The sequence below is a fragment of the Amia ocellicauda genome, chromosome 20 (assembly GCF_036373705.1).
Source record: "Amia ocellicauda isolate fAmiCal2 chromosome 20, fAmiCal2.hap1, whole genome shotgun sequence".
In the NCBI taxonomy this organism is placed as follows: Eukaryota; Metazoa; Chordata; class Actinopteri; order Amiiformes; family Amiidae; genus Amia; species Amia ocellicauda.
The window spans coordinates 13,321,697-13,344,993 of NC_089869.1; the positions used below are offsets into that span (position 1 = coordinate 13,321,697).

A 23,297-nucleotide genomic window follows, 5' to 3' on the forward strand; every position below is an offset into this window, starting at 1 on the left:
GGGATCGGCCTCCCCAGCAGCAAGACCCTCCCAGTGTTAAGAATGCTTTTAGCCTTTTAATATGAATCGCATCACCAGCAATACTACAAAGAGTGAGAAATGTGTCTGAGGAAAGGCAGCAATGCAGTAGTGGAAGAATCTGTTCAGGGTGTCAGAGTGTAACCTCTCCCATTACTTTTTTATTTTTTCACAGTGACTGCATTTGTAAAAGACACATTTAGTGAGCAATTTGTGTATGTGCTATACATTTATTTTGTATGACATAATACTTTTTTTGTACATGTATTTGATTTTGTTAAACGTGTTCACTATATTAAATAAACACTAAATTCATAAGCAATAAAACAGTAATTGCTTTATATTTGTATATGTATAAGAAGTACAACTTTTGATATTAGTTAAAATTTCAATTTGATTTTTTCTTTCAGTTAAATTCACCTTTTTCTCAATTAAATTTTTTAATTGATCTTTCATAATAATGTCTAAACAGACATATTTTTGTCAACTAATATCAACATAAATGTGTTAATTTCAAGAGACCCTGATCACAATGTTAGTCAGGAAATGTGATGATCTTTTTAAGAAACATAAGAAAGTTTACAAAAGAAAGGAGGCCATTTGACCCATCGTGCTCATTTGAAGTCTATTAATAACTGAGGGATCCAAGGATACTATCCAGTCTGATTTTAAATGTTCACAAATTTTCAGCTTCAACCACATCGCTGGGTAGTCTGTTCCAGATTGTGACGACTCTCTGTGTGAAGAAGTGTCTCCTGTTTTCCATTTTGAATGCCTTGAACTTTTTGTACTGTTAAACCAGTCAGGATCTCCCTCCCTCTCTCTGAAGATGGTTCATGCCTTCTTGTCATGTTTTCCGGCCATTGTGTGGACAGCTGCATCCTCTGTGTCTCCAGTGTGTGCCTGGAAAATGGACAGGTGGGGACAGTCGAAGAGGAATGAAACAGAATAACCCACACACATATTGGCGCAAACATGTGGAACTTTTTCTGAACACTGAGATTAATCATGGTGGGTTTTTGGCAAAACAAATGCATCCCATGGTTTTAATTTTCTTCTGAATGTTATGTAACCATTTAAAATGATTGTTGTTCTACAGAGATACTAAATCGTGCTTGTTCTCTGGGGGCTGATGAAATGGAACTGAGATCTTAATGGTTACATTAACATGGAATGATACAGAAGCATTGCTTTTGCAACCATCCACTGTGTGTTTGGCCATTCGCTTCTGTAAAACAATCATGTAGAATGTATTCCTTTTCCAATAAATTGTACTTAGTGGAATCAAACAATATGCAATTTTTCGCTTTCCCCCAAAACGAATCATACTAATTTGTCCTTATGTATCCAATAGAAATGAATAACACACCATTAAAGATAACTGTATCAAAGCAAATAAAACAATTGAAAAAATCAGTCGTTATAAACTACACATGTCCTCAAACAATGACAAACAAACAAAGGCATTTTTACAGCTTCAGGTTTAATCACACTTCAGAAATACTACTTAGTTTATGTCATGTAACCTCCCCCTCTCCCCCCTACATAGTGTGGAAACATCTAATTGAGGCAACCGTTCAAAATCCTGTGGATTCCATGGCTAATCAGGTTAAGATGCCACAGGCTGTTTGTGGTAGAAGTACCAAGTACTAATAAAGTATCTTTTTTTTCACTTAAATGTGTAAAATCCCCACAGGCTAGGGAGGAATATTATTGTGTCCAAATTGTTTTTCTTGTTATTGCACTGACACCCTATAGTCAGAGAACAGATGGATATTGATCCCTGCTTTGGGTTTACAAAAAATCCTATCACAGATTCTTGACCTTTTCAGGGAGTGGAGGTGTGCATACAGCAATTAAAGCCAAATTAAATAAAAGCTGTGTATGGAATCGGGGAATCTGGTTGGAATATTATCTATGCATGGTAAAGAATTGTTGGCATAAATTTTGTTTACATGGAAATTTTGAATAGGATGTTTCAAAAGACATTTCGTTAGTCTTGGATTTGAAAAGCAGCCATCATTGAAGACTCATCAAATCTATCATTTGCGCTTGAATTTTTTTTTCATCCTTGATTTAAGATTTAAGACTAAAGAATCATTTTAAGGGTTTGAGCTGTGATCTGTAACTAAAATTATGATAAACTGTTTTAAAGTACAGTTTTTATAATGAAACAGGTTTTTTTTTTTTTTTTTTTTTAACCTGATGTTTTGTAGCGCAAGCAGTGCAGGTCAGTGTACACTCACCTAAAGGATTATTAGGAACACCTGTTCAATTTCTCATTAATGCAATTATCTAACCAACCAATCACATGGCAGTTGCTTCAATGCATTTAGGGGTGTGGTCCTGGTCAAGACAATCTCCTGAACTCCAAACTGAATGTCTGAATGGGAAAGAAAGGTGATTTAAGCAATTTTGAGTGTGGCATGGTTGTTGGTGCCAGACGGGCCGGTCTGAGTATTTCACAATCTGCTCAGTTACTGGGATTTTCACGCACAACCATTTCTAGGGTTTACAAAGAATGGTGTGAAGAGGGAAAAACATCCAGTATGCGGCAGTCCTGTGGGCGAAAATGTCTTGTTGATGCTAGAGGTCAGAGGAGAATGGGCCGACTGATTCAAGCTGACAGAAGAGCAACTTTGACTGAAATAACCACTCATTACAACCGAGGTATGCAGCAAAGCATTTGTGAAGCCACAACACGTACAACCTTGAGGCGGATGGGCTACAACAGCAGAAGACCCCACCGGGTACCACTCATCTCCACTACAAATAGGAAAAAGAGGCTACAATTTACACAAGCTCACCAAAATTGGACAGTTGAAGACTGGAAAAATGTTGCCTGGTCTGATGAGTCTCGATTTCTGTTGAGACATTCAGATGGTAGAGTCAGAATTTGGCGTAAACAGAATGAGAACATGGATCCATCATGCCTTGTTACCACTGTGCAGGCTGGTGGTGGTGGTGTAATGGTGTGGGGGATGTTTTCTTGGCACACTTTAGGCCCCTTAGTGCCTAAGCATTGTTTCTGACCATGTCCATCCCTTTATGACCACCATGTACCCATCCTCTGATGGCTACTTCCAGCAGGATAATGCACCATGTCACAAAGGTCGAATCATTTCAACTTGGTTTCTTGAACATGACAATGAGTTCACTGTACTAAACTGGCCCCCACAGTCACCAGATCTCAACCCAATAGAGCATCTTTGGGATGTGGTGGAACGGGAGCTTCGTGCCCTGGATGTGCATCCCACAAATCTCCATCAACTGCAAGATGCTATCCTATCAATATGGGCCAACATTTCTAAAGAATGCTTTCAGCACCTTGTTGAATCAATGCCACGTAGAATTAAGGCAGTTCTGAAGGTGAAAGGGGGTCAAACACAGTATTAGTATGGTGTTCCTAATAATCCTTTAGGTGAGTGTATATACCAATTTATATTGTAAATTAGAAGACAATTCACATGGGGAATGACACCATGGGACATTCAAATACCACATGACTGAGTACATGCAATTCATTTATCTGGTTTTAACTTAAATGTTTCTGAGCAGTGTAATATTGACCCCTCCTCACTGTTATGAATATGGAGTCCAACTCCTTTTACTTGTCTTCATTAATCATATTCAATTTAATTAATCCATTAAATAATTATAACTTAACTGGTCTTTGATGTAAAGGAATTGTTGTATGATTTGTATTATAACAGTAATAAAAAAATAGTTTTTAATATGAAACACGAAATCCTACTTGTGTGGCATTGGTTTCAGTTACGAATGTGAGGAATATGTATGAGCAATACACAATGGGGAATACTGACAAACTGATTCTTTTGCAATTAATTCACAAGTTGTTTTTCTAAGTATAAGGTTAATAATTGGCGAGTGCTGGAGGTAACGCATTCCAAAGATTTCATTTTTTTTGTGTCAGTTTTATGACAACCATTACATCACTGAGCCTAGCTGATGTGGCAGAAAAATAATATGTTAAGGACCTGACCTTCTGGCTAAATTATTTAAAACATGATCTTGGATAACATGAGTATTCTCATATTATTTAAGGAATACTTTTCAGATATTTATTTGTTTCACCCCAATTAAGGACAATGATGAAAATAACTTCTGAATGTTAGTTATGCTACTCTAGAAACCTTTTTTTGTTGTTTGTCTTACATTACTGTAGTGAGTTACCATGATTTAGTGGTAGTTTTGAACACTAGCAACCTGCATTTCCCTGCACCAAACAAGCAGCCACAACCTGCACTGCACGTGATCTGTTATGTCACCTACTTTGCCCTCATGAAACATCTGAGATTTTCTGTTACACGACATGTTGTGTTGTTTTTTCGTTTGCCTTTTTTTGACCAAACAAACAACAACATCCAGGTCTATATCTTGGAATCACATCAGTTCAATTTCCTTTGGAGCATACAGAAACAATTACTGGCACAGCATTAAAGAAACACGATGACGGCTAACCTAAGAATAACCTACTTAGTGGTATTTGTTTGTTGCCGCCACTTTGGGGCAGGCGTCAGTAAAGAACTAATTTTGTTTTTCAAACATAAGTTATCAGGGTAGCTGAAGATCATTCACAGTAATGAAATAAAACATATTTATGTATTTATGTAAGTCAAGCCGTAATCATGCTGATTATCCCTGGTTATTACAAGTTAGGTCTTAGGAAGCTGAAACTGTTGCACGTTAACTGTATTTCAGAAAGCAGTATGGGTTGGTAGTTACGTTTTTGAATAAACAAGACATCCGTTTTAAAATTTGAATCTAACAGACATCTTATCAACCATCTCTGATTTGATTCTGAGAGGGAGATGTCTTATTATTTTAACATGGTTAAATTTAATCTACAAATAGTTGACCACGTGTTTAAGGGGTTTGCAGCAAGGGATTGTGGTTACTAAAGAGTCTGTGAGGGTGCATGAGGTTACAGTCATTTTATGTAGTCTGTTTTTTGACTGGACAGGGAAACACTGGGACACATACACAGCAGGTATGCTAATCACACCACCACGGCCCCAGCATGTGCATTTGTCAAATAAACAGCTAGTCAAAACATGAGAAGAGGAGTCCTGTCTATTAAGGCATTCTCCAAAGACATAAGGAACTGTCAGGTGATTGCAGCAAACACAACTGTATACCATTGCAATCTCCCACCCCATCAATCTAGGGCAGCTAATTAGTCTGAGAAGAGAATGGTCCATAGTGCTGCCTATCCAGCAGTAACAATCACTGTCTCATAATACACATTTATTAGCAGTTGATCCATCTTTTAACCTCACGTACTGACAGTCTGGTACTCTCCTGAAGCCTTTTCCTGTTCCTCTGGTTTCAATGTTTGACCAGCAAGGACTGACTCGCAAATCAACACAAGCTAAATGTAAAAATGCCTTCTCACATGGCAAATTGCATACTCCTACATGCACGCAAAGAATGTGTGCAATAATCTGCACTAGCGCGGTACAATAATTTATCAGCACATACACCATCTATAGTTATAACAAACCTTAAAATCTATAGTCACAGAAGCCTACTGCAATGCCAAAGAGGAGAGGAATTGAATAGGTCAGTTGGCTTTAGTTAATTTGTTTTCTCTATTTGATAGGCCTAAAGGGTTCCACCACAATCTGGATCATGCCATTTTAAAATGAAATCAAATAAAGACAATAACACTTAAGAGATGGGAAGAGGAAGGCAAGGATATCGACTCCTGAACAGTGCACAAGTTCATTATACTTGCCTTCAGTGCATACCTCCCAACTGAACTTCTTCAAACCTTTGCAAAGGTTTTTAAAAAGAAAACGGACTCTGTTAAAGTCCAAGGACCTTTCACAATGGTAATGTCACGTGAAGTCTTCAGTGTCCGGCGTAAATATTTCTTTTTAGAACACAATACATTCCATGAAAGTTTTCATATAACACTCACTACAAAAATACAGCTGATTTGGGATTCCTGTGCATTTGTAACATTTGATAATTTATTCCAAATAGCCCTGGGATAAGATGTTTGAAATATATGTGGCCACATAAATCCAAGGAATTTCCAAACGTCTGCTTGTTTTTGTTTTCTTACACCCGACCACATTTACCTATATTGAGAACCAGACCTCTTCTGTTGTGCAATACCAGTACAGTAGCTGCAAGCGGTGTCTGATAAACACTTTCATTAAAATAGTTCACTGTTTTGTTCTTGAGGTTGTTTCCAGCTATACTCATCCTTACCAGAGCTTACACAACATATAATATCGTAATTACTTCAGCCTGCAAAAACAAACATAATAAAATGAAAAGAACAAAAACACCCACATATGTAAGCTATAAGAGCAACAGCTGATGCAACACCCCATGGAACCATTCCCGATTAGCATTTGGAAATGATTGCTCATCTAAAAATATAATTACTCCTTTTCTACATTTCAGATTTAATGTTACTTAGTTTCACCTTATGATTTGTTCAAAGGAATTACTTAGGTAACTTATTGTTTTCTAAACAATTTGAAAAATACTTAACTTTGTGTTCTATACAAATGCTTTATGCCTTAATCTGTTGTTCAACAAGTAAAAAGTTTAGTAAAATTTAGATTGACTGAAATCCACAAAATACAAAATAAATGTATACATTTAGACACAATTATAAATGTATTTAAACATTAGGAGTTGCCTTGAGGCTACAGCACTTATATGAAATTAACTTTATCTTTTAAATGCAAGGACAATTTATAGAATCACCTCTGCTTTACTTGCTTATAGTTATAGGCATGACCTGTAGATTAGATTTCCACTAGATCAATAGCACACTACACTGAGCTACTGCAGCAGTAACTAAATTTAGTGCTAAATTGACAAATGGTGAGTGCAGTTAGGCCACAGTAATGGACAATATGAAATGTGACACAAGCAAGACACTTGACTGAGGATTAGATAAGGTACACAAGGCAACAGAACCCTGTGTCTTTCCAAAAGTTTTCTGTAAATCGATCTGATGTTATCAGGGGTTAAGAATTTATGGAGGAGCTCAGGTTGGGTTTTATTGTTTCAGCTAGTCCTCCTGAAATAACAACTATGGAGGCTGTCATGTGGCATTCAGTGCAAAGTCAACCCTATCTCTTGTGTGGACGTTAAAACTGTGCAGTGAATATTTCCTATTGATCCGTGAGTTCAGTGTATGTCACTCGCACACCATTGTTACTCCACCAAAAACAAAAACTTTTTGAAAATGCAAAGGTTGAATATTACCAAATGTGCATTTATCTGTATTAATGTAAGTGAAAACCAGTTGTATTTAGCAGGTGTATTTTTTTAATTGTATGTGAGAAATTAATGTAACAGTTGAGATTTTGAATAGCTTTTCCTTCAGTGTTTGTGAAAATTGTACTTTGGTGGTCCAGGAGTGAACAAATCTATATGGTCTGCCAGCGCAATAACCAGGGAGTGAAAAGTATAGCACAATTAGGAAAGGGGCAATTCAGTTCACCATTAAGATTACATTTAATTGAAAAATAACATATGGTTAATCTGTAATAACTATGCTAATTGGTAGTGAGACATAACATGTCTAATGTTTTTTTATGATTAGTTGCAAAACTCAAGCCGGTATTAATGAAAAAGTAAAAAGAATTGATGCTTTTGGAAAAATGAAACAGTCGTAAAGTTATGAATCATCTCTTTGTGAGCTGAAGGGTTGGTAATGGATACATACAGTAATACTTCCAGCAAAATGTTATCTCAAGTTATGTGAATATGGCAGGGTTATGACACTGACTCAGACAGTTTGTGATTTACAAAAAGAATGATTCCATTGTGCCATTTTTCCAAAAATATACATTTAGATCACAATTGTGCTAAAACAAGTATGTATAACCATCTTTGGTAGTCAAGAAAAATGTATTTTCTTTCGAAGAGATACTGCATCTCCAGAGTATATCCTGGTACCAGAGAATTGTTACTGTTATGCATTTGAAGAACTGGACACCTGCTATCAGATGTAAAGCACGATAAGCTATATGATTAAAAATCAAATAAAGGGAAAGCTGTATCCAATGCAAAAGGAGAACAGTTTACAAATATGGGGGGGAAATAACCACATGAAATACACACATGTTGTGCAGTGTGCTTTGCATATTCTGTTGATGAAAAGGGTTCTGGAGTGGAGAATCACAGTTGGTAATCTTGAGGAGTCAGATGTTGTGTAGAAAGTCTTCAGATATCCCCATCCAAATCTGCCCTAAATAATTAATAATTCTATTTCTCTGGAGCAAACACATAATGCAAGAAAGAACAGGGAAATAATTAAACCTGGTACTTAATTTTAAAATAGCAATTTAAACAAATCATAGGGACATATACCAATAACAGACATACAGGTAGAAGAAGGTTAAAGAAAGTTTGACCTGGATGTTTTATTGTGTGCAACCATTTCTTCATCTTTTTAAGTTGATGTGGGGAGCATTTAAGTGTGGATAAATTGGGGATACCCTAGTAAAAGTAGAAATGAATAGTCTTCAACTTACTGGGACAAGATCAGCTCCCCAGTGACAGAAAAAAAGGTTTTCTGTGGGTGAGAGTACACTGTGTTCTGTACAGGATGCAGGGAAGTCTGATACTTGGAAAGTCTCCTTAGTGGACATGGCCAAAAAAACAACTCAAAACAGATATTTGGCCAAGTAGGAACTGCCCACTTCAATGAAAATGAATCCATCGGTGTATAGGGCTTCATTCACACACATGCTTTTACTTGGAATATATCAGGAAATGTAGATTTGCTATGTAAACGTGTATGCTGATATTTGTAAATAGTTTAGAAACTCAGTTGTGTTTACTTTATGTGATGTCAGATGATGATGCATTCCTGTGGTCTACAGCATGAAGGTGGGCTGAGAAGATCAATGTGGATAAACACTAGGAACACTTCTCCTTCCTTACTTGTTCTGTTGACAAACAATACTACTAGGGTAAGATACTATCATACTGTCTTGGAAGAAATGTACTGAAACTTATAAACTCGTTAAAGAAATACATAAAACAAAAATTGGTCTTTACGTTTGTTTTCAGCACCAGAACTTTTTTTTTTTTTTTTTTTTTTTCCTTTCTTACTCAACTGGTGGTAGCACTTTATTACTGCAGTTGTCCTGGGACAGACGCTATCTGCCCCCTGGTGAATAAATGTGGTATTATGCGTTTTCCCCATCACCCCTTTTTCATTTTTGTATTAATCAATTTATTTATACATTTTTAGATAAATAAATAGATCTACTTAAAGAACAATCTTTTTAAGTTTGGGGTGATTTTCTCTGATATCAATTATTTTCTCTCAATTGTGCGTTTTTATATATAAGGAATCTATGAAACTTGTAATGCTTTACAACTGAAAGGGATATGGATAAAAACACATTTGCACATGTATGATGACATTAAAAAGATTAACTGCCAAAATTTCGGAATTAACCGTGTGTCTTATTGCCAGTCCTCCAGCGCACTTCCGCCACGCTATTTTCCTGCACATGTGCAAATGTACCCTTTACTGCACAGGAGAGATAACATTGTTAACAACAATGCGATTGTGTAGAGCGGACCCTCGTCCAAAGGGCAAACTGTTATATAAGATTAGAGCAGCAGAAAAAGGCCGGGCATCACATGTAATAAATTAACCATGCGATGAAAAGCACATTGTATATACAATGTATATTGTGCATTCATATGGCAATCTGATAGTTAATAATGCACTTGACATATTGGCATAGCTCAAATTGGTGATGAATTTAAGAGCATATAATTAATTATATGTGGTTTAAGTAGCATATCGCAGATTATATGTATAAATATGTGTAAACTCGAGATCAGAATTAGCATACATTATTAATTTAATTAAAATAATCCTTAGCTACACAGTAAAGCAATGCGTGATTTTAGCTTTTTGACTATTATGTGTCAAGCTTTCCCAGACAATTCTCTTGCTGGCTGATTTATAGTTTTCAATCCTTTGCAACATGAGACTCCTCCTCGTTGTCTGCCAGTGATTTAATTTCACGAACTTTGTCTTCGCGGGAAATATTAATAAGTCGGCTTTTTTAAGCATCACTGGGGAGGGGGGATCGGATTTCTCTCTTGCTTTAATACTCTAAAAACGATTTATCAATTCACAACTAAGATGTAACAGTTCATAAAAATTCACGTAAAAATAAAATGCCAAATTTTCTCTTTCAAATAAGGATGGCTTAGTATTGATATTTCTGGGCATTGCAGATCAAACACCCCTATGACTTGTAATGGGACGAGCCGCAGTGGCGCGAAAGCTGCTGGCGAGAACCTCCTCTCTGAACATAGGCAGCGTGTCGGAAGCTGTGCGCGCAGTTGTGTTAATGGCTGTTTTGCTTTTTATATTTTAAATACGTGGAGAGAAAAATAAAGAAACTGTACAATTTGAAGACGCCAACTTTGAGCTGTTTAAAAACCCTAGACAACGTTTAGTTGTGCATTAATTTTCTCCAATTAGTCAGGGTTTTACACGCAGGACCAGATTTCGTTTTGCGTTTGAATCAGAAATACTGTTGCAGCATCTGTGAAAAAGTTACCAATATGAGCAGGTATGGTGGTTTTTAATTTCTCTTGCAACTACGTTACATGAGGTTATGTAACTATAATGTACTGCAATAGTCAATCCGCAATGTTTTACACCGTTTGTAAATTCCGTTACGTTTACTTTTTGAATGAGTTAAAAGCTACATGACTATGCTTCGTTGGATCATCCTACGGATGTATTTTTTCAGTGAAAAGGAAATGCGGGGGTTAACTGTATGGTCTTTGTGGTGAAGGGAGTTTTCTCTGCAGCCCAACTCACATGACAGTTGTGAGAAAGGGAAAGAAATACGTGTGACTTTGTTTAAAATACCTCATTGTACAAAATGCATGTGAATGAACATGCGTGGTCTATTGTCAAATAAGGTCCAGACCTTAATGTTGTCACTTAAACCCAGTAAACCCATCCGAAATGCAACAGCATCTTTGCAACACTGCCTCCTGAATGAAAGAAACTAACTGTAGATGGTGGACTGATCTGTCTGTCTGTCTGTCTGTCTGCTCAGCACCGAGGACGCCATGAGGAGCGATTCTCCTCAATGCCCCAAACCCAACGAGCCAGAAGAGCCCCAGGGCACCGCTGTGGAGCAGGCTGGCCCGGGCAGAGGTGAGGACAGGGCCGGCCCACCGAGGCGCCTTCGCTGCTCTTCCCATGGGGTGGAACAAATAAAGATAGAGAGGGCGTGAAAATCACCTTCAGCTTAAACCTGACGCCTGTTGACATGTTGTGTGCCTTGTTTTACAGAAAGCCCCACCGAGAATATGGCAGGTGCTTTGGGAGCAGAAAGCATCATTACACAGGAAATGCTGGATGAGGAGAAAAAGCTGATGGCAGAAGGGGAGAAGGAGGAGAAAGAGATGTTGGAAAAGGTATTGTTTCTTCTCCACATCTTGACATCTGCATTTGCGATCATTATTATTTTCCACCTCCACGCAATTGAAAGCACTCTTTTCTGTTTGTGTGCCTGGTGGTGTAAAGGCTGATATTGCCAGATCAGCTGAAGACTTTGAGGTTTTGTCATACTGGCATACATACCTAGCATTTACCTTTTGGATTTTATTTGCTTATTTGTTAGATCATGGTTAGCCTGATAAGGTATTGTGCTTTCATTGTTGTGCATTTGATAGCTGGTAAGTAAGCAGTGAGAAGTTGAATAGGCTGATAATGATCTTAATACCTTTAGTGTGGTGTATAATGTAGAATACAATTGAACTCTTTAGCCTCAGATCTTACTTGAATTCAGGCAGCATTTGGCACAGTGTCAGAAAGTCCCTGAAGAACTGACGACACAGCTGTAGGTCTGGATGTGGAATGTGCTGCAGACAGACCTCGGCATGCCTAGTCGTATACAATCATTCATGGTGTCTGATGAACAGGAATCTGCAGGCCATTACTGCACTGAACAGCCTTTTTTTGTCTGGGATGTTTCTTCAAGATTTGGCACTTACCCATGGAGATTTATTGCAGGTTATTAACAGGCCTCTGTTTTGTGCTTTGTGTAAAAGGCAAAGTATAGTGACTGCTGATCGGTTTTAAAGAAAGCGTTGGATTATGCATATAGATATAGACAATGGATTTATACTAATGTATTCATTTTCTTAAATCATTTTTAAACTCATGTCCATGGTAATCTATTTTGTTTTACTATCACCAAAAAAATAAAATAAAACTCAGCTTATTTTTTTCTTCATCCTTCTGTCTAAATATTGATGTAAAACAGCAGGTGTTCGGTCTGCTGTACTCAGACTATCTGTTTAAAATAAATATGTATCTTTTTGACAGGCACGTGCGTCCTGGGAGCGGGAGTCCAATGAGATGCGCTACAAGAGACTGCAGCACCTGCTGGAGAAGAGCAATGTCTACTCCAAGTTCCTGCTCACAAAGATGGAGCAGCAGCAGCTAGAGGTCAGTGCACACCTGCAGAATAAATCTTGATATCGATCTAATACAAAATGGTGTGAGATTCTCATGCCTCTTGCTTTTCAGATATCAATGTTTGACTTTTGCTCCTCTTGTGATTCATTCCTCCTTCAAAAACTTGTTGTTTTGAACAAATGTAATATCAATACGTTTGTGTGACTTTGTTTCTACCTCTTAAATACAAAGAAATCCATAGCCTTAGGGTTTTGCTGGTGAGCAGTGAACTCTCATTTCACCAGCTTGTAAATTGTACCCTCTGAGGTCTGGTAAAGAGAACCTGAAAGATTCCTGAGAATCATGAGCTAGAGGAGTGGAATGCTGCACTGATGGACTCATGTCACCTGGCTGCAATGAAATACAACCACAGTTTTTACACCTTTAGTATTAATTGTGAAAGTATGCATGTTTCTTGGGAAAGGCTTTGATGTGTTGGAATTCATTCTGGTTCTTTGTACACCCCAGGAAAAAAAGAGAAAAGAGAAGCTGGAAAAGAAGAGGGCAGCTCTTTTGTCCAAAGAAAAGGTGAGAGCTCTGTTTTGGGTGGATAGGATAGTTTGTATTACAGAAGTGCCTTATGTCAGAATTATACATAACATCTTCAGCTAATCTTAAACCCCTTGCATAATGTTTTTAGCCTTGCCATGATGGTGATTGCCGAAATATATACATAGCAATGAGCAATAATATACTATATTGAAATGTTTTACACTAAAGCCTATTATTTGTGTTCTGCAGGGAAGTGAAAACAAAACTGCATCTGAGACAGGTATGGATTTTCTTTTTTTTATTTATCTTGTAAATACTTGTTTTTTTGTACATGGGCTTGCAGCGGTTTATTTCCTTTAATGTTTATTTTCACTGCCAGACTCAGTTCTGTGACCCTTAAACCGTATTGTTTTAAGTAGGAATACTGTTTTTGAAAATTTCACAATTTGAGTAGTTTAATCTTGAGATTATAAATCAATATAATGTTCAGAAACCTGAATGATTCAGATCTTGAATTACTGGATGTCTCCTTTAGTTGAACGAAGGAAACGGGGAAGAGAGGAAGAATATAAAATTGCGGACATCATGTCGAAAGAGGTAATTGAAATTGTAATCCTTAGAATTCATAGTAGTGCTTTAGGATTTATTTATTATTTTTTATTCAGTTTTAAACTTTTCCTTTATTTTTTTTCCCTCCTTCAGGATATTTTGTCAAAGGCGAAAAGACCTAAAGTTGAGGTGAAGGTAACTATCTGCATCATGTCTTAAATTTATAAGGACTTATTTAGTGATTTTGATCATAATTCTTGTAGAGGTTGTGTTAAAATGTAACTTTTTAGTCATGGAAAGTAAAACAACAATTTCTTGGTAAGACCATGGTTTTCCAGCTTTCTTTTTGAGTAATTTGGAGCTTAATCACAGATGTGTTCCTAAATGTAACAGGTCTGAAACTCTCATAAATCACAAATCAAAAGCTTTGAAGCACATATTTTAATTCTCCCTGATATCGGCATACAGAGTTAATTATCTTCAAGCTAAAACCACCCATAACAAACATAGCACAGAATGAAGTTACTAAAACAGTCAAACTCATACCTGCTAGTTCTACAGTTATGTAGTCCAGTATATTGTCCACTTCACTGAAAAGTGGTCTGGTTTAAAAACTGATTATATTCCTCAAGAAAACAAACCAGTGATTATCTGTAGATGGTCACTTTAATAATAAAATAAATAAATCTTATCTATGGATTGTAACGTTGCATGTTTACAGGACGAACCGATGTCTCCATCCAAGAAGTGGGAGGCAGAAGACATAGAGAAGATGAGTGATTCGAACTCGGACATTAAGAGCCGCCTCTCGCAGACGGAGAGGGAGAATGTGCAGCACATGTTTGATCCATTGAGAACGGTCAACGGGAAACCGGTGCCCTACCAGCAGCCCAAGTACTTCACTGGGGGCATCATGAGGTGGTACCAAGTGGAGGGCATGGAGTGGCTTAGCGTGAGTCCTGTGTTCACTGTTATCTCGGCATTATTTTAAGTGTCTCCCTTTGCACAAGCTTTTATTTGCTTAGGTGTCTCAATAAGGATTTTTGGGTGGAACATGAATAGTGGGTTTCACAGGACCCCCCTGATTAGCACTAGTCTTGGGTTATCCTACCTGAAGTAACATTGGGTAGTTAGTTCAGGACTAGTGATGATCTTGGTCTGTGAAACCAGCTCAAAATGTATTCAAATGTGTTAATTTGTTATGCAATTGACAACTGAATTACTAGATTGCTAGGTCAGAATGGACTGAATAAAAGCCTGTGATTCCCCTGTTCAAGTATGACAATCTTAATAGAATATATTTTTCTTTTAATTGAGGTATTCGCTTTTCTTAGTGGATGCTCTCTGTGGTGATGTCTCTTAAAATATATAAATAAATGGGGATTTACCATTTTCTTTATTTTTTTCCCCTTCATTGGTGTTATCCATTTAAACAACAGGGACATTGTCTGCCCTAGAATAATTGAAAGTTTAAAATGTATTTGGTGTATCCACAGATGCTGTGGGAAAATGGGATTAATGGCATCCTGGCTGATGAGATGGGCCTGGGGAAGACAATCCAGTGCATAGCAACCATCTCCATGATGGTGGAGAGAGGGGTCCCCGGACCTTACCTGGTGGTGGGGCCCCTGTCCACACTACCCAACTGGGTCGCCGAGTTCAAGCGCTTCACACCTGAAGTAAGTAGAATTCCCTATAGACTCAAAGGACAATTTTAAACTAATTTGTGGTTAAATCAGATATTCCTTTTTGTAGACTCCATTATCCCAGATGTTGCAATTTCCATCACCTAACAGGTTTATTCCACATGCTTTCTTTTCAATTAACTTAAATTAACACTATATATTCTCATTGTTTACTAACACAGTTGTATAAGTAGCCAAGTTCAATAAATTTGACTAAAGTTTATGCTTCAGATTATCATGAGCAAAATGCATTTTTTTTCCCCCCCAAGGTAGAGTGCTTTGTTTTATTTTGTTGATATTACATAATTCACTTGATGCATGTGTTTCAGACTTTTCTGTATGATCTCAATGCTCCAGAGTGACTGCAGTGATAAAGCTGTGGATTGTTCCTGTATTCCAGATCAGTGTATTGCTATATCACGGACCCCAGAAAGAAAGGCATGAACTTGTCAAGAAGATTCGCAAGCGCCATGGTTCAATTCAGATGCACCCTGTTGTCATCACATCCTTTGACATTGCTATGAGAGACCGAAAATTCCTGCAGGTACTGTGAAAATGCCATCCCCTCAGTCACTCCCTTAGCTTTAACCTTGTCAAAGGTCAAAATGTGAAACTCATGTGGGGTGGGGTTCTTGGGAGTAGGTGCTCATAGGCCAGGTCCTTCAACTTCACCCACCACACTAAGACGGGGGAAACACGGTTTATACCTGGAGTGGGAAGTGTATAATCTAAATTTTAACTAAATCTCCGAGACCAATATCTGAGGCTGCTGGGGTACTGAGCTTGCCTGGGCCTGTAAAACAAACCTTTATAACTTCTGTTTCTAGAATTGCCACTGGAAGTATCTGATAGTTGATGAAGGGCACAGGATCAAGAACATGAAGTGCCGCCTGGTTCAGGAGCTGAAGCTCTTCCACTCTGAGAATAAGCTGCTCCTCACAGGGACCCCACTTCAGAACAACCTGTCCGAGCTCTGGTCTCTGCTCAACTTCCTGCTGCCTGATGTCTTTGACGACCTGAAAAGGTGAGAGTCCATTTTCCTTATTTAACTCCAGTTTTTGTATTAGGTAGGTAGAATTCCCAAATGTTCTCCATGTGACATAGATGTTGAAAGTTCTTCTGTGTTGAATGGCCTCCTGTTTGAACCTTTTCTTTTGCAGTGCAAATATACTGCTGTACACGTTTCTCCTCTTATATCCATGGCACAGTAAGCATGCATGTCCACTGAAGTACTTTTTTTGTTGTTGTTGTTTTGCAGCTTTGAGTCCTGGTTTGATTTAAGCAGCATTAGTTCTGATGCAGAAAACATTGTACATAAAGAACGGGAGCAGAATATATTGCACATGCTTCATCAGGTATTCATCAGAATTGTTATATCTCAGCGACTAAAATTTGGATTTCTGCATTTTGTTTTTATTGCTATTTTACAATTGGTTTCATCTCAGTTTAGGAAAAGTGTAAAAATAAATCGGGTGTATTTCATGGCCTTTCTTGTTGGGTTTCAGATCCTCACACCATTTTTGCTCAGGCGGTTAAAGACTGATGTCACTCTAGAAGTCCCTCCGAAGCGAGAGGTCATTGTCTATGCTCCTCTCACCTCCAAACAAGAGTTTTTATACACTGCCATCGTCAACAAAACCATACGGCAGGTGCTGGGGCAAAAAGAGGTACGAGTATACGCTCTTCTACACATTCTGTAACAGAGATTGACTTCAATAACTTTGTTATTCTAATTCGCATAAGATTTAAAGACCCTTTTCCACTGGATGTGATTTAGGGCATGGTGCTAGCAGGTATCGATACCCTAGTCAGAAGCTGAAGGCAGTCAGGCCAAAGATGTTGGATAACCTGTAACGAGAGCAGGAGAAAATGTACTTATTACATATTTAGTAACCCATTGATCTAAATGGATTGCTTCTCAAAGCAGGATGTTAAGCTTAATTGCATAAAAATGTATTTTGCCTCGGTGTGTTTTGATATGTATTTCTTAATACAGCATTGGGGTAGGGTATCTGAATTACAACTAGGACCTAATATTTTATTTTGAAACATGAACATAATATTTCTGATATAACTTATGTCCTTTATATACAATGTATCAGGTTAAAATTTTAGATGAATGGTAATTTAAAAGTAAAAAGTAAAAGTAGATTAAAAAAATCTAGTATTTTACAGCTGATTTTATGCTCCTAACACACTATTAAAGAATAAGTTTCCATTAGAAGAATGACAAATTACTTCCTTGAATTAGTTTTAGGTGGTAAAAGGGTTTGGCTCTGTCCTGACAGGTCAACACTGCTCCAGTACAGCTGACACCCTCTGGCAGGCCAAAGCGCAGGAGCAGGCGTGCAGTGAACTACAGCGAGTTGGTTGACCGCTCTGATGATCTGGAGAAACTTGCCCAACAACTGAAGAAAGAGGAGGCTGAGCAACTGCAGATGTAAGTGAATAAGTATCTTTCCATCTCTTATGTTACATAACATTTCTACCAGTAATCAACACATTTTAGGGGGCAAATCCTGTGCTATAAATGATTAATGTAAGTCTTACTGTGACCAACAACATTTCCTCCCGTTAGAATTCTGTCTTTTCCAACCCCACCGCAGCTGTGGTCAGAACAGCACTGATCAACCACAAATGTACAAAATGTCTGAGATTCCTTTCTGCCTTTTCCACAGACCAGTGAGCGATGTGCAAATGCCAGCGGATGTTGAGATCCATGTGCAGATGAATAGTGCCCTGATGATCTTGAGGAGATGCTGTAACCACCCGTACCTAATAGAGTATCCCCTGGACCCTGTCACTCAGGGCTTTAAGGTACAAGACTGTGAAATCATCTCAGACTTGGTATTGTTTCTCCAAATTACAGGCTTTATGTTAGTCTTGGACTGTTCAATGTGAATAATGTATTCTCAAGGTTTTTGTTTGTTTTGGTCTAGATTGATGAACAGCTGGTAGAATCATCTGGGAAATTTTTAGTATTGGATCGAATGCTCCCAGAACTGAAGAAAAGAGGCCACAAGGTAAACTTCATATTGAATGTTAATTTACATTCCTTAGCTTTACAAATGAAAAGCCATTGGGAATATTTTCTAAATGTGATGTGCTCTAAACTAGAAACCATTACCACAAATTTTAGTTTGTGTAATTGTTTTATAGGATTCCAACCTGACAATAAAAAGTAGTTCGGGTTATAGGTTTGATTTATTAAGATCTTCTTGAAAGTTAGCCATATTATAGTCTGCAATTGATGAGTCTACTATATTAGATAATAGGATTTTGTATTGAATGTTATGCTACTTTACAGGTGCTGATTTTTAGTCAGATGACCTCCATTTTGGATATCATTATGGACTACTGTTACCTAAGAGATTACAAATACAGCCGCCTGGATGGATCAATGTCCTACACAGAGCGAGAAGACAATGTAAGTCATTTTTTTCATTGTTGTGTAAGCAGAAAAAAAAATCACTGTGATATTGGCTACATCTTTCAGATGAAAAATGTAGTTTCTTCATAATGTGCAGAGAAAAGACCCCAGTCTGTCTGTGAAGGTTTGATTCTGGAATGGCACTTGGCAGAGGAATTTTACCTGGGGATTTCATTGGAGACTTCCACATGAAAATAGGGTGGCCTTTGGATTTTGTGCAGCTGAAATAATTGGGGGATTTTTCAATTACTAATTTGTCTTGTTCATTTTCTGTACAGATGAACAAATTCATCTCTAACCCCGAGGTCTTCCTCTTCCTGCTGAGCACTCGTGCGGGGGGGCTGGGAATTAACCTGACCTCTGCTGACACAGTCATCATCTTTGACAGTGACTGGGTAAGGATTCACTAACGCTCCCTCAGATTGTCATTTTGTTTAACTTTTTAAATCTGTAGTCTAACTTCTAGTGTTGTAACGATTCAACAGTATGGATAGTGATATATAAATACATACAAGTATATGTCCACTCAGTGAAATGGAAGATATGTGTTTTATCAAACAGGGCACAAAATAAAGCTTGCTGCATTTTACTTCCTGTTTTCTTAGTTGTAGAGAGATTGTTTACATCAGTGTGACATTCGTGCCTGTGCTTAAATGAGAATGCATTAATTGAATATTTATGTCAAGTAAAATTCTGTCTTGAAATTGTTGAATGTACATTATTTCCAACACTTTAGGTTAATTTACAGGTTAAACAGGTTACCATGTTTCTAGTGTAAATGGTTTCACTCAAAATGTGAAAACTTTTATTGTATCCCAGAATCCTCAGGCTGACCTCCAGGCCCAGGACAGATGTCATCGTATTGGACAGACCAAGCCAGTAGTTGTGTATCGTTTAGTTACTGCCAACACGATTGACCAGAAGATCGTAGAGAGAGCTTCTGCCAAGAGGAAACTGGAGAAGATGGTCATCCATAAAAGTAAGTAGCCATTCTGTTTATGTTTGTGTGAAATTAAACTGTGAACATTTTAATTGAACAAACAAATAGATGTTGGAGTATAATAGTTTTTCCTTTTTAATAAACGACAACAATTTGTGATAAATTATGTCAATTTAATATTCAGATTATGAAATGATGAGGAAAATCCTTCTGTTATGTAGGTATAACACTAGTGAAATCTGTATTTTATTATTATTAGTATTATTATTATTATTATTGTATTGTATTCAGAGGACATTTTGGACATCAACCCAGTATATCCATCCTTCCATACTCTGGGCATTGCTGAATAGAGTGTGAACCAAAGACTCATCTGGGTTTGGTCAACAGTAAAATAAATAACCTTTTGCAATGCAAGTGTCTGTCACGGCTTTGTTCTTGGTGAAAAGGGGTGGATTCTTCAGCTTGGTGTTCTTCATGGTCCGCTTTCAAAGGCAGGAAGTATTAAGTTATTAAATAATTATCCTATCCCCAACCCCTCCCACAGATAAATTCAAAGGAGGGAAGGCAGGACTAAACCAATCTAAAAGCTGCCTGGATCCACAAGAGCTTATGGATCTGCTAAAATCCAGAGATTTTGAGAGGTATTATCCGATGTTTGATGCATGTCATTTTGTAAATTTGTATGATTTTCCTGTTCCGTTGTGGAAACAAAACATTTAATTGGCTCATTACTGCATACATTTCAGTGAGATTAATGTGATCTTGACATTCCCATTAAAAAGAAGCAAACTAATCTCCTTTTATATATACAAATCCTATTGTGAAATAGTGTCTGCTAAATGTTACACAGTCAGTTAGGATGCCAGATACGGTTGTGGTCTTAGCATTGCTGCAATTCGCTATGATAATTTTTTTAACTTACATTTGAGTATGATCAGTCATATTGAATGATGCATTTCCAATAACAATGTCTGAGAAGGAAACTTGTTTTAGTGCAGTGTCTTATTGGCTTGTCATAATTCAAATTTCTTTCACCTTCTCAGAGAAGTAAAAGGCACTGGTCGAAAAGTCATCAGTGACAGAGACTTGAAAGCCCTGTTGGATCGCAGTGACCTGCTAGGTAAGTTGAATGGTGAATGTTTTATTTGAAACTGTGCTTTCTGAGGATTGAAAGAGTGAGAGCAAACCATTTAATTTGTATTGTTTATAAAATAGTTTTAGTCCGAAAGTATTTATAATTATTTTGTTAAACTCACTTTTCAGTCACTGTTTGTATGATATTAAGTTTTCATGAAAACTCGGAACATTTGTTTTTCTGAATGGGACACTTACCGCAGAAACACAAATGAGTGAATAACTATTTCAAGTTACTATATACTTTACTATACTTTAGGCTACAGTTGTCCCTTTGCTTGGATAAATTGCAATTTTAGTGTTTGCCTGAAAAATTTGAATCCTTGACAATCTTTTTTTTTTTTTTTTTTCCCTCCAAAGCCCTGATGAAAAGCAATATGAAGCAGGAAGAAGAAGGAGTTTTCAAAGTGATTGAAAATGATGAACAAGATTCTGCTGAAATTCGCCTGACGTGATAAGATGGACGATCTAAACAATCTGCCTGGCTGGACAGATGTCTTTGGAGAAAATTGCAGTCGTTTTCAGAAAAGACTCCTGAAAATTAACAAGGAATCAGTTTTTCTATTTCTTATTTGCAAGAATCATAGATCCCTCAGAGAAGCCACCAAAATCTGAGAGTTGGTATGGCTTTCACCTGGCAAGTATGTAAATCTCCAAAGATGCACCAGCAGGGAGTTTGGGAAACTCTTGGAAAAGGACACGGATTTAATTTGCCTAGACTTACAAGGTTTTTAACTCCTGCACATTGAGCTACTATACAATTTAATATATCCATTAGCACTCAGCTCATTAAAGATTAATCTGAAAGTACACGACATTAAAAGGAATATGTACTCAAGTAGGATTTATAAAACCTCTGATATAGGTTAATGATTCTTAAGTTAGTACAATTTTACCAGCTGCATTGCAGTAGTCTTTTTATTTTATTAAAAATTTTAGTTTTGTTTTTTTCTTCAGTGTTTCATTGAGAACAGTTGTAATCTGATCTAAATCATTTTGAGGTTAAAATTGATGTTTGCCTTGTAATTTAGGCAGGCTCTGTAAAACTAAGTTGTACATATACATGTTCACTGCACCTTTTGTCTTTTAATACTTTTTTTGTTGGTTTGTTACTTAAAGAGAAGGAAAGTCCCCAAGAAATCAGACGGTCAGATGGTTCTGATGATACTGTATGTCCTCCAGTTGTACATTTATAAGTCCAGACGACACAAAAGATATATTGATAATCAGCAGCTTGCACTGAAAACTGCAGATATGCTGGTATTTAGTTTTACAAATTGAAATAGTTTTAGATTTGGATTTTCATAGCCCATGGTGACCATGATCACAAGCATTGTCAGGTGGTTTGATTTAATTTGCTGTATTCAGCACACTTCGACACGACAAGCTATGAAAATGTATTCATTTTGGAATGAGAGAGATGAACCCTGTTACTCATAACTGAGGATAATCTTTGTGGAATAAAAATAAATGTGTTTTGTTACAATAATTCTTTTTGTATTTAAATCTGTCAACAATTGATTCGAAAGAGGATTTTGGAGGTTTATTTTACTTATTACCGTTATAATGAATCTGCATGCTGTGATAATTCAGTCAAGAACTTGCAAGATCGGATCAGGATGAGGTTTTCATGCGATTTGTTAACTTATTTGAAAGACTTTGAAATGCAACAAATAGAATCAGCAGCTCAATTGGCTATGTAAAGCCATTATCTGATGGTCATTTGATCAATACCTTAATGACTGGATAAACAATGCTTGCTTGAAATGTTCTCAGACCTGCCAACCTGTACACATTTTGAGTAGCATGTAGGCATTTTGACAAAGTACGCTGGTACGCATTGTAACACTAAAATGCGCAAAAAAAGTTATGCACACTTGCCATTATTAACAATTTAATTATTTAATAATTATGTATTTAATTATATGCGCTGCACAGCTCTGACGTCAGTCTCGGGCTGTGCCAGCGCAGAGCTGCGGGGCTGGGATGCAAGTCGAGCATTAACGGTCTTGTCTGCATATATATATTTGCTACAAGTGAAATAAAATATCTCAATCTTTTTACATTATGAAGCACTTAATCACTTGCAGTACATTTGGCAATTATAAAAATAGGAAGGGGGGGTCAATGAGGATCAAGAATATCTCATGTGTATGTATACCGGTATGTGAAGAGCGTCGTAGGCACAGTTACAGCAATCCATAAGAAGCCTTCTTGCGCCCATGCATGGCATAGCAAGGTTAGCTAGAACAAAAAGTGCACTATTATTTTAGGCATTATTCATTGAATGTGCTGCTGTTCACTTTATCTCTTGATTAAATCCTGTCGTTTTGTATTGAGAGCTAAAGTAAACAACAATGAACTACATATACTTGTTTTCAGGTAGCTCGGTAGCTACAGAGGCTGGTTTTATTTATTAATAATTTACTTTATATTGAGCCTATCAGGGAGCACTATCCCGATACCAGGACTACAGGTACTACAAAGTAATAAAGGAGTTGTTGAAATATATGTATACTGTATTGTTTTCTGGTGGAC

General features: G+C 37.2%; 1 protein-coding gene across 4 annotated transcripts in view; it reads left to right on the plus strand.

Moving 5' to 3' along the window:
• The window catches only part of hells (helicase, lymphoid specific), a 39,117-nt gene extending 16,869 nt beyond the window's left edge, over positions 1–22,248 (plus strand). Inside the window, exons 2-23 of one of the 4 annotated variants that reach the window (XM_066693572.1) lie at positions 11,118–11,218; positions 11,357–11,481; positions 12,395–12,517; positions 12,995–13,054; positions 13,268–13,298; positions 13,554–13,615; positions 13,721–13,762; positions 14,289–14,519; positions 15,064–15,246; positions 15,653–15,796; positions 16,080–16,276; positions 16,511–16,607; positions 16,758–16,919; positions 17,541–17,692; positions 17,931–18,069; positions 18,192–18,275; positions 18,560–18,679; positions 18,961–19,077; positions 19,502–19,661; positions 20,170–20,266; positions 20,669–20,745; positions 21,120–22,248. In XM_066693572.1, the coding sequence (XP_066549669.1) occupies positions 11,118–11,218; positions 11,357–11,481; positions 12,395–12,517; positions 12,995–13,054; positions 13,268–13,298; positions 13,554–13,615; positions 13,721–13,762; positions 14,289–14,519; positions 15,064–15,246; positions 15,653–15,796; positions 16,080–16,276; positions 16,511–16,607; positions 16,758–16,919; positions 17,541–17,692; positions 17,931–18,069; positions 18,192–18,275; positions 18,560–18,679; positions 18,961–19,077; positions 19,502–19,661; positions 20,170–20,266; positions 20,669–20,745; positions 21,120–21,214 (2,599 nt within the window). In that variant the 3' untranslated portion in view covers positions 21,215–22,248. Of the gene's footprint in view, positions 1–8,966; positions 8,988–10,341; positions 10,620–11,117; positions 11,219–11,356; positions 11,482–12,394; positions 12,518–12,994; positions 13,055–13,267; positions 13,299–13,553; positions 13,616–13,720; positions 13,763–14,288; positions 14,520–15,063; positions 15,247–15,652; positions 15,797–16,079; positions 16,277–16,510; positions 16,920–17,540; positions 17,693–17,930; positions 18,070–18,191; positions 18,276–18,559; positions 18,680–18,960; positions 19,078–19,501; positions 19,662–20,169; positions 20,267–20,668; positions 20,746–21,119 lie in introns of those variants that run through there. The other 3 variants (XM_066693574.1, XM_066693573.1, XM_066693571.1) reach the window with 3 other exon arrangements.
• Positions 22,249–23,297: the final 1,049 nt, after the last annotated feature.